Raw genomic sequence first — 13,685 nt, 5'->3', positions numbered from 1 at the left:
GGAAATCAATCCCATATGTGCTAGTCAAGTACATGTAAACAAATGAAAAGCCAAAAGTTGTATGATGAAACATATTATTGATGTATGTTTTTATTACTTTTTTCTCTCAAAGATTATCCATTGTTTACATCTTCTCACTTGTGTTTTGCCAGGTGGGGAAACTGCAAAATATTTATTCGTTTTACAAACATTGCTGTTTTCATGGAAACATAGTATTAGTTTATTGTAATATATACCATAGAGTGTTGTACCAATATGGACATCTGCATGCTGTTATCAAATGTGTAACAAATTATGGATAATGTTACAGGTAGTACACTCACTTTCCAACAGGCCTGGTCATCAAAGCACTTCCTGTCCTGAGGGGGTCTCCAAAACCTCCATTTCAGGATGATGCCTGAAAAAGACAGCCATCGTCCATAAAGACTTCAGTAGGTGCATGTTGAACTTTATTCTGTATTCTTCTAAAATGGGGAAAACTGGGTTCAGAAAGTAAAGGTCCTTATTCCAAACATTCACTAATTGAATAATAATTAAGTGAATAATCTAATTACTGAAATTTCCTTTTAAGTGCACCAGTAGAACCAATACTTGGTATGACTTATACTTTCAGAAACCATATTTTCCCGCCTCTGCTTTTTAAATATTGACCACTATGTATGTACCTGTAATGACTCCCATAGTCAGACTTGAAGCAAGTGTGATGAGGAGGATCACAATGTGGTACACAGCAAACCTCACTGCACTGATGGGTGAAGATTTTAGAATATTGTGTTGGGTGCATACAGGGATACAAATACATATAGGAAAGGTTTCAGGAATGTTACCTACAACGTTGTGCTATCTGAGTTGGCAAACTGAAGAAAGAGCTGAACAAACCATCCCAGAATGGCAGGGATCCCATGAACACTGAGAATGCTGCAGGTGTCATGGCATTTGAAAACTACTTCCATAAGGAGCTTAAGGAGAAAACAACAAAGGTTTTTACCGATCCATACTCTATTATCGATCCATTTGAAGCAAAAATATGTACCTTAATATATTGGTGTCCCAAGGTTGACATTATGCCAGCTGATAACCCAACTGCCATGGCAACCCAAGGTTGAGGAAAAGTTGACATACTGCCTCCCACAGCCACCCCACCAGCGAGAATACAGTTCTGGACATGAAGCTGGCAGAACAACACCTGGACCAGTCAGCTTCAACTCCTAACACCACTCATAGAACTGTATTGCAAAGTGCTGGTGTAAAGTAACAAAACTCATATTTTCTCATCCCAAGATATTTCAGTCAATTTATACACTATGTTTGTGCATGCTTTCTTTGATTGGGCTTTCAAAGACTTCATGCCCTCCCCCTTCTCTTTATCTCTGTAAATGTTGCTCATACAAAAGTCTTCTGGACGTTTTAGAAAATTAGTGCCAACCTCACCATGTTGATTTTCCCTCGAGGGTTGAAAAGAACAGAAATCGCGATGGCAGTTACAGCAGAGACAGCCATCGCCAGGTATGTGCTACAGATGACATTTAAAGGCACTGCAAGATCCATATCGTTGTTCAGTAAATGCACTATGAGTGAGTTAAAACTAGGCCAGAATATCCATAGGAAGTCCCTGAAAAATAAAGATTTAACCAAGAACTCAACATGAGGAGAACACATGGGCCCATAAAGGAAAGCACAAATGCCAAATAGTTACATTATCATTTAGTCAAAGCCACAGCTGGCACTGACCAGCAGGGTATTTATATATAAACTGTATTACAGGCTCTAGGCCCAACAGCAAGACATACAACAACAACAACAACAAAAAGGAATAGATACATAAACACATACAAACATACTCTGATTCATGAGAGTCTTAACAGGCACCCATACCAATGTTTCCATAAATTTGATTGATATCTGACCGAGCTGCACCTAGGGCTTGTGAGCATCATTATAATACAGTTTTGAGACTCATCAAGTCGGGTCATGAACTTAAACATTAGGTTCCTCAAGAGAGCCTGTAGAGTGCTTAGCCCTGAGTCACAAAAGAGCGCACTTGCACTGCTACTCCTGGGCTTTTTCAGCAGGATCCTCAGGCATTCAATGCCACCTGAAGTTTGCGCAGGGTCTCCTTTTTGTAGCTGACCCATAATGGGGCTGCATACATAAGGGTGCAGTATGCACGGAACATGCTCACTTTCACATCATCAGAACAGTGATGGAATTTCCGGACTAACATGTTTGCTTGGACATACAACATTTGTCTCTGCCTATACATATCAGCATCATCTTCCATCTTGTCAGTGATGATGTGCCCAAGATATTTTGTACAGTTAGATACCCAGAGGGATTGCCCTGACAGGTAAAACATTGGAAGGTGCAGCTTCTGATCCTCTTTGGTCCTACATATCAATACAACACTCTTTTTTGCATTGTACTGTACATCAAACTCAACCCCATACTCAGAGCATATATCCAACAGCTGCTGGAACCCAACAGTGCTGGGGTACATAATAGCCAAATCGTCTGCGTACATCAGATGGTTTAACAGAGTGTTCCCTATCAGACAACCTGTACACTTCCCCAACTGCTTTGACAGGTTGTCCATGTATAGATTGAACAGGGCTGGAGACAGAAGCCCCCCCTGCCGTACACCATTGCCTACACTAAAGGGTGAGGATAGGCTTTTTCTCCATGCATCTGTTGTTTGGCATACCAGTAAACCAGGATACGTATGATGCATCCAGGCACACCCCTAAGCTTAAGTTTAGTAAAAAGCTTATGGTGATTTACCCTGTCAAATGCCTTGGAAGTATCAATAAACCCTAGAAACATTGTAGAGCCCTGATTTCTGTAAGATTCAACTGCTTCTTTCAAGGCATAGATCTGTGCTGTGCTTAGGCTTAAAACCAAATTGATTTTCTGCTAGTAGTCCGCATTGAAAATATGCAGTGAAAGCTTTTCCAACATTTGTGTAGGGTGGTCCATCCCAGACTGCAGAATTGTTATGTGAAAGCATACCTAAAAGAGGTAAATTGCTTGATACTGTTGATTTAACAAGATCAAAGTTCATTCTAACTTACCAAATAAGGAGAATAATGTCATCTTTCGATCAGATTTCTCTTTTTCATGTCGTGGTTCAATACCCTTCAATACCCCTGTTAGGATACAAGCCATTTATTTATATAGATAGATAGATAGATAGATAGGGGATATTCTAGGGGATATTCCCACATCTGTGTCAATTGTCCAATGTACAAGCCATGTAAAATATAAATTAAAACAGGGCTTCTAGATTTGAAACGGTCAATCCCAGGATTATACTCAGGTAAATGTTTCACCTTCAGTAAAGTTTGAATTAGCCACTTATTGAGGATGAATCCAGTAACCTCCATCAAAGACATTAAGAGAAGCTGGACAGGATTGGTCTTCCCAATCACAACACCCATGGAAATCAGTGATGAGAATGCACTCATTTCTGCAAAGACCAAACTGGCAACACAAATAGTCATTTTAACTGCTTGAAATGCATTTTTTTCAGTTCTTCAAATTAGAAAATCTCCAAGGAGTGTTTGTGTGACGACTTGGTTTTGCTATCTTGTCTTTCTCAGGAGTTGGCATACAGGGATACCTTTCCATGGTGATTCGCCCTGGATATGGTAATTGCAGAAGAGTCTGAAACACAATGGCCCACTGCACTGCCATGGCTGCAACTAGCAAGCTGAAGCCAGCACTGCTGAAGCCATTACGAACCAGGAAGGTGGACAAGAAACCAAACCCCATAAAAACCATGACGTGGACATCCTGGAACTCTTGAAACCAAAAGAGAACACACCCTCAGATGCAGTTTACAGGTACAATGCCCTAAATGCTAAGTGACACATTCATCCAAATGGTGGCTGTAGTGACCACATGGTTATCTGGGGAAAATGACAATTAGAATGTGATAGTACAAATTAGGTAAAACAGTTGTCATTTTAAGGCTCCCCCAGTTTCAGTGAATAAAAACCTGAGCTGCACATTCAACATGACCATTTGAGACTGCATATAAAACCTTTATAAACCATATAATTGGTGAAATCTTCTATTTTATGAGGCTTGTCATGTGAATGGAAGCCTATAGGGAAATTATTTTTTTTCCAAGCTTGCTTTGATGGCAAGCATTTGGGCAGAATGGCAAGGCCAGAGCCTCTTAGAAGCTCTTATCAGCTCTAGCCAGGGCTGCATGCTGTCCACCTCCACCCCAACCGTACAATTGTGAAAGCTATTGAATGAAGAATGTCTGTATTTTCACAAAATGTTAACAAAAGGTTCTTGTATATTGGACTGTCTATACCATAGCCTACTCAAAGGTATTTTTTGGAATAAAAAAGGCACATTTTCACAGTCAATTAGAAGTAAACTGGTACAAATACAGATACTGAAGCATTTTCTGTACAAACCTGCATAAAATACAATTGGAAATATGTATGGAACTTCCATGTAGAACGCAAAAAACAAGATAAATATAGTTTCCAAAAGTAAGGCAACGACAGGGAGTCGTGACCGAAGACTAGGTGCGTACTGTGGCACCATCAGTATGTTTGAACCTTCATACAATTTTAGCACTGACTCTCAGGCGAGAACTTACTTTGCACATGAGGCAAAAAGGAGTGTTACCTCTGGAGAATTTGAACTACTACTCACACATCACCTTACTCTGCAGATATTCCTGGTAGGATATGATTTTAATGGACAGCAAATATTTTGCTCTGGCTATTTTCAGCTGATTTATCCCAATTCAATTTCCAATGGGACCATAAACACAGTGGGTGTGCATCCTACACTGCTACAATAACACAGAAAATATTTAACAATTAGAAACAAAACATGGGTATTAACATTCTTCTAGGGCAACAGGTAAATATGGGCATCAAATGTCTAAGTGACATGTTAACGACTTCTGTTTACATTTGAATAAAATCCTAATGAAAGACAAGCTCGTATTACAAATAATATTACAAAGTGTATAGGCCTACATCAGAAAGTTTGGGCAGGCCACTGCATTTTGCATACTTTAGTCTTTCATACTTCACATTGTGTAAACCTTAATAAAAAAGCTGATGAAAAGGCAAATAATTAGCTCACAAATATATTTTCACTAATGACTTTAAACTGGTGGGTATGTCTGAAATTACGTGTAAGTTAAGCACATCTTCCATTTCACTGCTGGAAATTGAACTATAACATCCAGTAGGTCTAGTAATTGTTCAGTTTAGATGTACAAATGTGGCTGTAAACTCTCAAAGATTAGCTGCTATTATTAAGGAGCGCCTTTAGATGGCACTGTGTTTCAACAATCTTAATCAAATGGAAAAGACTATCCTTTTCATTTTTTCCTTCCTTTTAAAAAAGGTCATGTGCTTTGTATAGAGAATCAGTGTTTATTGAATTGCAAACATTTATCAAATTGTTGTCTTATTCCAAGCACTGGGTGTGAAGATCACACTGTCAATTGTCTCTGAAAACTGCAGTAATAGCTGTTAATTGCTCATGAACCAGCATAATCCTCTTACGATGTTGACTTCAGAAGACCTTTTGAAGACCTGCACTCGTCAAGTTATTTCATAAAATCCTCTTGGCCATCTTTACTCTTAAGTCCACCACTGAGAACCACAATCAAAATATCAGCGGGGTTTATGAACACCTAGAATGTTAGTTTTGCTCATTGACAGATTTCGTAGATTTCGTGATTCCCCACCTGTGAATGGTGTGTTTATATGTGGCTTATGTGCACAGAGCATGTACATGACAGAATTATTACACAACAACACACTTCCTGTGTCTGAGAAAGACTAACACATCTTCTTCACACAGGGATCATCTGGAGCTTTGCAAATGTTGATGAGCTAATCGGGGGTCTCACGGGTCATTGAATGGAATAAAAGGTCTATTCCAGACATATGGTCATTTTTTGGGAAAAGTCATGGAATATCAGGGAATTTAAGCATGTTTAAATGTATTCATGAATTATTCTTTACTGCATTATTTCACATATTTCATATATCGCATGGTTGCTACCGTTAGCCTACTTGATCTTTTTCCCACCCATTTATGCCTCTCTTGCTCATTAACAAGATGCAACTTCAGGCAAGATACATATGGGTGTTTTAGCTTTTTAGTCAGTGAAAGTCAGGGAAAAGTCAGGAAATTTGACATGTGACTTAATAGTGGGAACCCTGGCTAAGACTATGATCAGGTTGTGCAAAACATGTCATTAGAAATCCAAAATGGGAGCCACTCCATTAAATGATCTCTCTCTGAATCCCCTTTGTTTTTATGGTATGATCAATGGTTGAATGATTGCTGGTCTACACCATGATCATTAATTTTCTTTCTGGGCAGTCAATCAAAGTGAATACAACAGAATCAACATTTGAGACAATACAGTCAGTGTGGAGCTTCACAACAGTTTATTAGACACATGTCATCCTTAAAGAATTACTCACGTTTAAATACTGTGCTGGTGTAAAAACGTATGAGGAAACAACATCTATTCCCGGGCTAACATTACCAAGCAAGGGAAACATGTCCAGCATCAATGAGGCAAACACACTCATCATGTGACCACTCAAGCTCTTCACAGTAAAGTAAAGCAAAGTCCTGAATTGGTGTCAGTTAATCAGTCGCACAGCTTCTGTGCCACTGTTTGTCTGTGTCAAGTGTGAAATGATCACTTCCCCTTCCCATGCCACTGGGTGACCCAGACAGGCAGAGCATAGGTGCAGACTTACAAAGGACTGGTTAAGAGACACTTCCAAGGGGCCCCAATAGGCATGAATGCAGACAGACGAATAAAGGGGGAAAGCAAGCAGTGACAGCTCCTTCCTGCTATGCGCATGTACAGGAAAGCTAATGTGGCACATAAAGGGATATTTCCACTCTCTAATTGGATGGAACGTTGGCTCTAGCAACGGGTGCAACTATCTATACTTCCATTTTAATACATTTTCAGATTGTCCATCACAAAGTTAAAAGAAATGGTTTGAATTTATTGTGAATTTCCTCTTAAATTTAAATCGTAATGTTAGATTGTGTCTGAGACAGCAAAAATCATTTTGGAATCATGTCTCTATATAATAGGCAGCTATAGGCCTCTATCCATCCTCAGCCACACTGGCAGCCAGATGGCTTTGTCTGGGGAGGGTCGATTTGCACAGGTGCTCCAACTGTAAGTCCATACCATCCGTCTCGGATGGAGATTCGGCGTTTCTGGTACTGATTGTAGATTCCCTGGGCCAAATTCTGAAATGCCAGGCTGACATTTGTGTTGTCCTTGGAGGAGACTTCCAGATAGCCCACCATGTTGAGCTTCTTAGCCAAGGCCTCTGCTTCCTCGGTCGTGACCTGCCTCTGTACATCCAAGTCACACTTGTGGCCCACCAGCAGGAATATCATGGGGTTGGGTTTGACGTAGTCAAGCACTTCCTGTTGCCAGCTGCAGATGCGCTCAAAGGTCTGTCTCTGGGACAAGTCAAACACGAGCAAACAACCAACAGAATTCCTCATGTAGGACTTGGCAATTGACCTGTGTGAAGGCAAGTATCAGTAGATCAATTAATGGAAATGAAATACATGTAAACCTGTCTCCAGGCAGTGAAATGGTCCATTTGTAAATTATCAGAAAATGAACCAGTCCTGTCTGCCATGAGGGAACAAAACGTATATATTACATTCTTATTGCTATGCCATAACATAGTAATGTTGTTACTGATCCGTGCTGTGATACTGTATAATAATACAATTTGTATTGTCTGGTGTTAATAAAATGTTTAATATGATTGACAGCTTACCTGAATCTCTCTTGTCCAGCAGTGTCCCACAGGAGCAGTTTCACCACAATACCAGGGTCAAAATCCACATGATGAACTTTAAAATCAATTCCAAGCGGAGACAGCCTTGAGTCATCAAATATGCCCTCAGTGTAGCGATGGAGAAGAGAGGACTTTCCTACTGCTGAGTCCCCAAGAATGACAATCCCAAACCTGAAATTCCATGAGACCTCCATTCTGTTGCCAATGTGGCTGGATAAAGACCATAAGCTGGAAAACAGTGTGGTAGGTCAGGGAGATCTTTACTGCTTCAGTTGCATTTTGAAATAACTTTGATAGAATAAGTTTAGATGTGCCAGTCACCCGAACTTGACTTCAGTAAATCCTCCTCTGACTGAACAAACGAGTTGGATACAAAGACATGTTCATAATTGTTGTTGGCTCCACACCTACTGTAGGTGTGAATGGGTTAGACTGCGTACAGTATGTGGGCAGATGTCAATACTGCATTTGTGCGTCATGACAAAGTTGACCATGTCAAAACAGACACTTCTGTCTCTTTACACAGATTGTCAAACAGTGTTTTGAAAGTTTTTTCAAAAGAGCCCATCCTCATTTACCTGTGAATGGTGCACCTTTGTTTTGCTAACCTCTTCCTTTTCTTTGTTGCTTGTTGCTGTCAAACAAGAAAGCTTAACCTGTTGGTCCAGCAGGCCTGATTTTTTTTTTTGTTTTACAGAAAGGATTGTCACATAGCATGGCTGTATTGTGAGTTACTGTATATGCCAAACGATACCTTTATTCTAGACCTAACAAGTCAGAAACACATCATGATAAAAAACATTTATTTAAAAAAAATGACTAATGAATCAGAAGAAATCAATTAAGTGTCATACAGTTCATACATTCAGAATGGATCAGGAAAACATATTTAGAGTGTCAAACAAAACACAAAAATTGTGTTTTGGATTTTAAAAAGTCTCTGAGGTGGAGAATGATTCTATGCGGTGGACCAATGATAAGTCAATTCAGTGTTCCTTTGTGTCAAAACATAACCTTCGGTCTCCTCTTGAATAATGATGCAGCTGAAAATGTTCCTCAGTGTACTCAGAAAGTCCAGAGCACGTGAAAGTCATTTAAAAACAGGCGTTCAGCCTACAAACAAATTTTTAGCTCATCTGTGCCAAAACAATAGCTTTAAACATGAATAACAAATTCAAAATAGATTGAACATAGTCTGACAGTAATGTGCTCATGTGTATTGCTGCTACCATCTGTGACAGTGAAAACACATTCTTATTTATCCACATAACAGACCAGCCATCCAGCACATCCACATACTTCTGAAGTGGCTCTCACCCATTTCTGTCCTAACACAGGGAGAAGCGCCGGGCATTGATGTTCATCTTGGTGACCCCAATGAGCTTCAGCGGGGCAGATAGCCCAAATCCAGGTGTGATGGGAGAGTCGCAGAGCAGGTCTGACAGCTCATCGCGCTCCTCCAGCCCAAAGGTGGCGTCGTTCAGCATCTTGCGGTGGAGGTGACAGGTCTGCTCGATCTTCAGCTTGTTAATGTCACTGCGCAGGCGCATCAGTTGCCGGGCAAGCTGCTGGTCTTGTACTCGCATTTCTGTCTGTGTTAAATGGTGAAGTCATTTGATAATTTTTCTTTCAATTACCAAATTTAGTGTAAGACTTCCCACATTAAACTCCCCTCTTCTCAACATGTAATTGTATTTTAGAGTTTTGTATTATATTACATATGGTTTGTGTCTGGAAAGTTGGTCTCCATACTAACACCAATGCCAATGAAGTGGTAGTACATTGCTTGGCTTATTGAATGTCATTGTACATTTTTACATTTTGTATACTCTGTTTTAACCATTTCTTTTTAGCAAGACAACAAAGCAAAAGGTCCTGCTCACCAGCTCTCTCCTCAGCCAGACCAGGGCCTCGTCTATGTTGCCGAACTCCCTGAGACTTGTGAAGGGTATGCAGTCTCCATCTGACCCCAGGCCAGGCCCTGTGTCCCTGGGTCCCTGCTGCTTCAGAGATCCTGGAGCACATGTGTCTTTCCCCTGGGTGACAGCCACGCATTCCTCTTTCCCTCTCTGGGCCTTCGGAGCGGGGGCCTCCAACTGGGCCCTCCACTCCAGGTAAGACGGCCTTCTGGTGTCCAGCTGCAGCTTCTCCGTCAGGGCCTTCAGACTTAACAGGTGGTCGTCCTGGCTGAGGCCCACCTTCTCTTTTTGGGAATCTTCCACCATAATGTTTGGGATTCGTTCCATATCCATGACCCTTGATCAGAGATACATTAACATGTCAAACACTGGTGGTATGTATCTGACATCTGATGTATCATACTGGTGGTATGTATCTGCCATAATCAGCCATTTACGTCGTACTATACATATATATACAGGTGCTGGTCATATAATTAGAATATAATTTATTTCAGTAATAGTAATAATAATAATAATAATAATAATAATAATAAAGTGAAACTTGTATAATGTATACATTCATTCCACACAGATTTCAAGAGTTTATTTCTTTTAATTTTGATGATTATAACTGACAACTAATGAAAACTCCAAATTCAGTATCTCATAAAATTAGAATATTGTGAAAAGGTTCAATATTGAAGACACCTGGTGCCACACTCTAATCAGCTAATTAACTCAAAACACCTGCAAAGGCCTTTAAATGGTCTCTCAGTCTAGTTCTGTAGGCTACACAATCATGGGGAAGACTGCTGACTTGACAATTGTCCAAAAGATGACCTCTGACACCTTGCACAAGGAGGGCAAGACACAAAAGGTCAATGCTAAAGAGGCTGGCTGTTCACAGAGCTCTGTGTCCAAGCACATTAACAGAGAGGTGAAGGGAAGGAAAAGATGTGGTAGAAAACAGTGTACAAGCAATAGGGATAACCGCACTCTGGAGAGGATTGTGAAACAAAACCCATTCAAAAATGTGGGGGACATTCATAAAGAGTGGACTGCAGCTGGAGTCAGTACTTCAAGAACCACCACGCACAGACGTATGCAAGACATGGGTTACAGCTGTCGCATTCCTTGTGTCAAGCCACTCTTGAACAAGAGACAGCGTCAGAAGCGTCTCGCCTGGGCTAAAGACAAAAAGGACTGGACTGCTGCTGAGTGGTCCAAAGTTATGTTCTCTGATGAAAGTAAATTTTGCATTTCCTTTGGAAATCAAGGTCCCAGAGTCTGGAGGAAGAGAGGAGAGGCACATAATCCACGTTGCTTGAAGTCCAGTGTATATTTTCCACAGTCAGTGATGGTTTGGGCCGTCTACTGTACCTGCTGCTGACCAACTTTATGGAGATGCAGATTTCATTTTCCAACAGGACTTGGCACCTGCACACAGTGCCAAACCTACCAGTACCTGGTTTAAGGTCCATAGTATCCCTGTTCTTAATTGGCCAGCAAACTTGCCTGACCTCAACCCCATAGAATCTATGGGGTATTGTGAAGAGGAAAATGCGATACGCCAGACTCAACAATGCAGAAGAGCTGAAGGCCACTATCAGAGCAACCTGGGCTCTCATAACACCTGAGCAGTGCCACAGACTGATCGACTCCATGCCACGCCGCATTGCTGCAGTAATTCAGGCAAAAGGAGCCCCAACTAAGTATTGAATGCTGTACATGCTCATACTTTTCATGTTCATACTGGGATTTTCATTAGTTGTCAGTTATAATCATCAAAATTAAAATAAATAAATATTTGAAATATATAAGTCTGTGTGTAATGAATGAATATAATATACAAGTTTCACTTTTTGAATGGAATTACTGACATAAATCAACTTTTTATATGACCAGCACCTGTATATATATAAAGTATTTAGACATACTTTCTGTCATCATGGCAATATCGCGAAGCCTCTGTCACTGTTTATAACCAGAGAACAATGCATAAGTTGCTCCTCGATGTTTTTCATAGTTTGAGGTTCAGGAGGTTACACTATGACAAATGTATGTATGTAACATATGCTAAAACTGGAATAATAAAACTTAAGAAATGATCATGTAAAGGTCATTACATAGGCCATCCACTGTAAGGATTTAAGAAGCGTTATGTGAAAGGTAACATTAGTAACATTAATTTATAATGGGTCTGTTAACCCAATGAAAAGATGAATGTTCACCCAATTAAAAGCCTGCCATCACAGAACAAAGACTGTCTTCTTCACTGCCATCCAGCTTTTTGACTCATTTGTATGCATAAGAGGACTTGAATAAATATAAAAGCAGACAACATTTAATATGAAAGCTAGAGAGAATTTCTAGATTTTGTTCAAGAGTATCATAAACATTTTAAAAGTAAGAATACAATGAAAGTTCCTCAGACAATAATTGAAAGAAATTTTAATTCATATACTTAACATTAATGTTTGTGAAAATATAAAATTATATTTGTTTCCTCACAAAATAAAAAAAAAAGTGGGTATGTTAAGCAAATTCTACTGCTGCTTATTACCAGCTGAGTAAACTGTTGTTACACCATCATTGTGGCAGTGGTAGTGGTTAAGGAGCTGGGCTAGCATGCAGTAGCCAGAAAAGTTGTGGGTTCAATTCTCGGCTCCCACCGTTGAGGGCTTGAGCAAGGCACCCCCGAGTTGCTCCGGGGACAGTGTAACAATGCCCTTGTAATATAAATGACATATGTAAGTCACTTTGGAAAAAATGTAAACGTATTAACTAGACCTGATATTTACATACCAGACTTTCATACATTTCACGTGGAAACCATTGCAAATAGGCATACACCATGGAGGTTGTGAGTTCTGTTTGCAATCCTTCACTACAGATGCACAATTGACTGCTACCGTTTTTCTGGTGAGAATGTAAAGCAGGGCCATCTGTTTGGGATGTTGATGTAGGTGTTGATACCTTGAGGTGTTACTGATGTTGTTGTTCAGCTTGCCTGAATATGTCTGACTCTGCACCTAATTTAATGTAGTAGTTGTGGCAATATTCAATACCCACAAGGCATGATGCTATTGTAAACTGCTTATCATCAAACTGCCATGATAGGCTATAGCTTCATGTTGGAATCTAAGAGCATGCACACAAGAGAGCGCCCTACTGCACCTAGTCTGTGCTTGCCATTGTGTTTCCATTAGGATTCAGGAGTCCGTGGGTAGCTTATGAGACCAATTCAATATAAGCCAGAATGGTGTTGATTAAGTTGGGTGGCTTTCTAAATAAGATTGTTTTCCAGGTGTTGCCAGTGTGTGAAAATACAGAATTGTATCTGACTCCAACACTGCATCCTTGTTAGTAGAGTTGGTTATTAAACCAGTGTCTATCTGTGCATTTAGGCTATGACCAAACAAATTGTTATCCCACATTTATATGAAATTGTTAGTAGCCAACACAGTTTAGCTGCCACAGTAGGCCTACATATTCTAATAATTAATACAGCCAATACAATGAACTAGTAGCCTGGGTGAACCAGACGAACCAATTAGCAAATTTGAATTTGCACTGGTGGTCCGTCTGGAAAAGATCCCATTGACGCTGTTTCCGAACTTCCCGTTTTACAACCTCCAGGGACGTAACCAGCAGTGAAATTGAACTTAAATTCATGCATGAAACTCTTACCTAATTGTTTCAGAAGTGCAGCAAACACATATTTCTTGTATTTTTTTTTTTTTTAACTAAATTCCAAAGAAAATACATGTTCCTGGGTTTTTGCTGATTTGGAAACGGACATCAATAGGACCCTTTCCAGCAGGACCGGAGTGGGGCCACTTTTCAGCCCGGGAGTTTCAGGCCCAAGACCGGCCCACTTTTTTAGTGGTGGTGGAAATTGGATAAATAAGGCAACATTTCAGCTCTTACTATCCTGTAGTTTTTA

General features: G+C 40.1%; 3 protein-coding genes across 3 annotated transcripts; all 3 read right to left on the bottom strand.

Annotated features, from left to right (window-relative positions):
* Positions 1-134: 134 nt before the first annotated feature.
* Positions 135-4,560, bottom strand: rhd (Rh blood group, D antigen). The gene is made up of 11 exons (XM_042072627.1): positions 4,428-4,560; positions 3,617-3,797; positions 3,327-3,477; positions 3,220-3,276; positions 3,065-3,132; positions 1,432-1,612; positions 1,034-1,171; positions 832-959; positions 666-745; positions 324-397; positions 135-161 (listed from the first exon to the last, which is right to left on the bottom strand). The coding sequence occupies exons 1-11, from the start codon at positions 4,558-4,560 to the stop codon at positions 135-137; spliced, it is 1,218 nt and encodes a 405-aa protein (XP_041928561.1).
* Positions 4,561-6,550: 1,990 nt separating this feature from the next.
* Positions 6,551-8,343, bottom strand: LOC121693095 (ras-related protein Rab-39A). Its single transcript, XM_042072280.1, has 3 exons — positions 8,160-8,343; positions 7,818-8,066; positions 6,551-7,552 (listed from the first exon to the last, which is right to left on the bottom strand). The coding sequence occupies exons 2-3, from the start codon at positions 8,030-8,032 to the stop codon at positions 7,132-7,134; spliced, it is 636 nt and encodes a 211-aa protein (XP_041928214.1). The 5' UTR covers positions 8,033-8,066; positions 8,160-8,343; the 3' UTR covers positions 6,551-7,131.
* Positions 8,344-9,166: 823 nt separating this feature from the next.
* On the bottom strand, positions 9,167-10,159 carry LOC121693096 (protein FAM167A-like). The gene is made up of 2 exons (XM_042072281.1): positions 9,722-10,159; positions 9,167-9,430 (listed from the first exon to the last, which is right to left on the bottom strand). Exons 1-2 carry the CDS (start codon positions 10,088-10,090, stop codon positions 9,167-9,169), a joined length of 633 nt encoding a protein of 210 aa, XP_041928215.1. The 5' UTR covers positions 10,091-10,159.
* Between the last annotated feature and the right edge of the window lie 3,526 nt (positions 10,160-13,685).

Source organism: Alosa sapidissima, chromosome 19 (genome assembly GCF_018492685.1).
Source record: "Alosa sapidissima isolate fAloSap1 chromosome 19, fAloSap1.pri, whole genome shotgun sequence".
Classification (NCBI taxonomy): Eukaryota; Metazoa; Chordata; class Actinopteri; order Clupeiformes; family Clupeidae; genus Alosa; species Alosa sapidissima.
This window is presented reverse-complemented; position numbering and strand designations above follow the sequence as displayed.

What these genes read in the sequence shown, in the direction of transcription:
- LOC121693095 (XM_042072280.1), bottom strand. Translation starts at nt 8,032, where the DNA reads ATGGAGGTCTCATGGAATTTCAGGTTTGGGATTGTCATTCTTGGGGAC. An exon ending in GCTGGACAAGAGAGATTCAG is followed by an intron (nt 7,553 to 7,817) that starts GTAAGCTGTCAA and finishes GCCTTCACACAG; the next exon opens with GTCAATTGCCAAGTCCTACA.
- rhd (XM_042072627.1), bottom strand. Translation starts at nt 4,560, where the DNA reads ATGGTGCCACAGTACGCACCTAGTCTTCGGTCACGACTCCCTGTCGTT. An exon ending in GACTATGGGAGTCATTACAG is followed by an intron (nt 398 to 665) that starts GTACATACATAG and finishes TGTCTTTTTCAG; the next exon opens with GCATCATCCTGAAATGGAGG. An exon ending in ATGACCAGGCCTGTTGGAAA is followed by an intron (nt 162 to 323) that starts GTGAGTGTACTA and finishes AATATTTTGCAG; the next exon opens with TTTCCCCACCTGGCAAAACA.
- LOC121693096 (XM_042072281.1), bottom strand. Translation starts at nt 10,090, where the DNA reads ATGGATATGGAACGAATCCCAAACATTATGGTGGAAGATTCCCAAAAA. An exon ending in TCTGGCTGAGGAGAGAGCTG is followed by an intron (nt 9,431 to 9,721) that starts GTGAGCAGGACC and finishes CATTTAACACAG; the next exon opens with ACAGAAATGCGAGTACAAGA.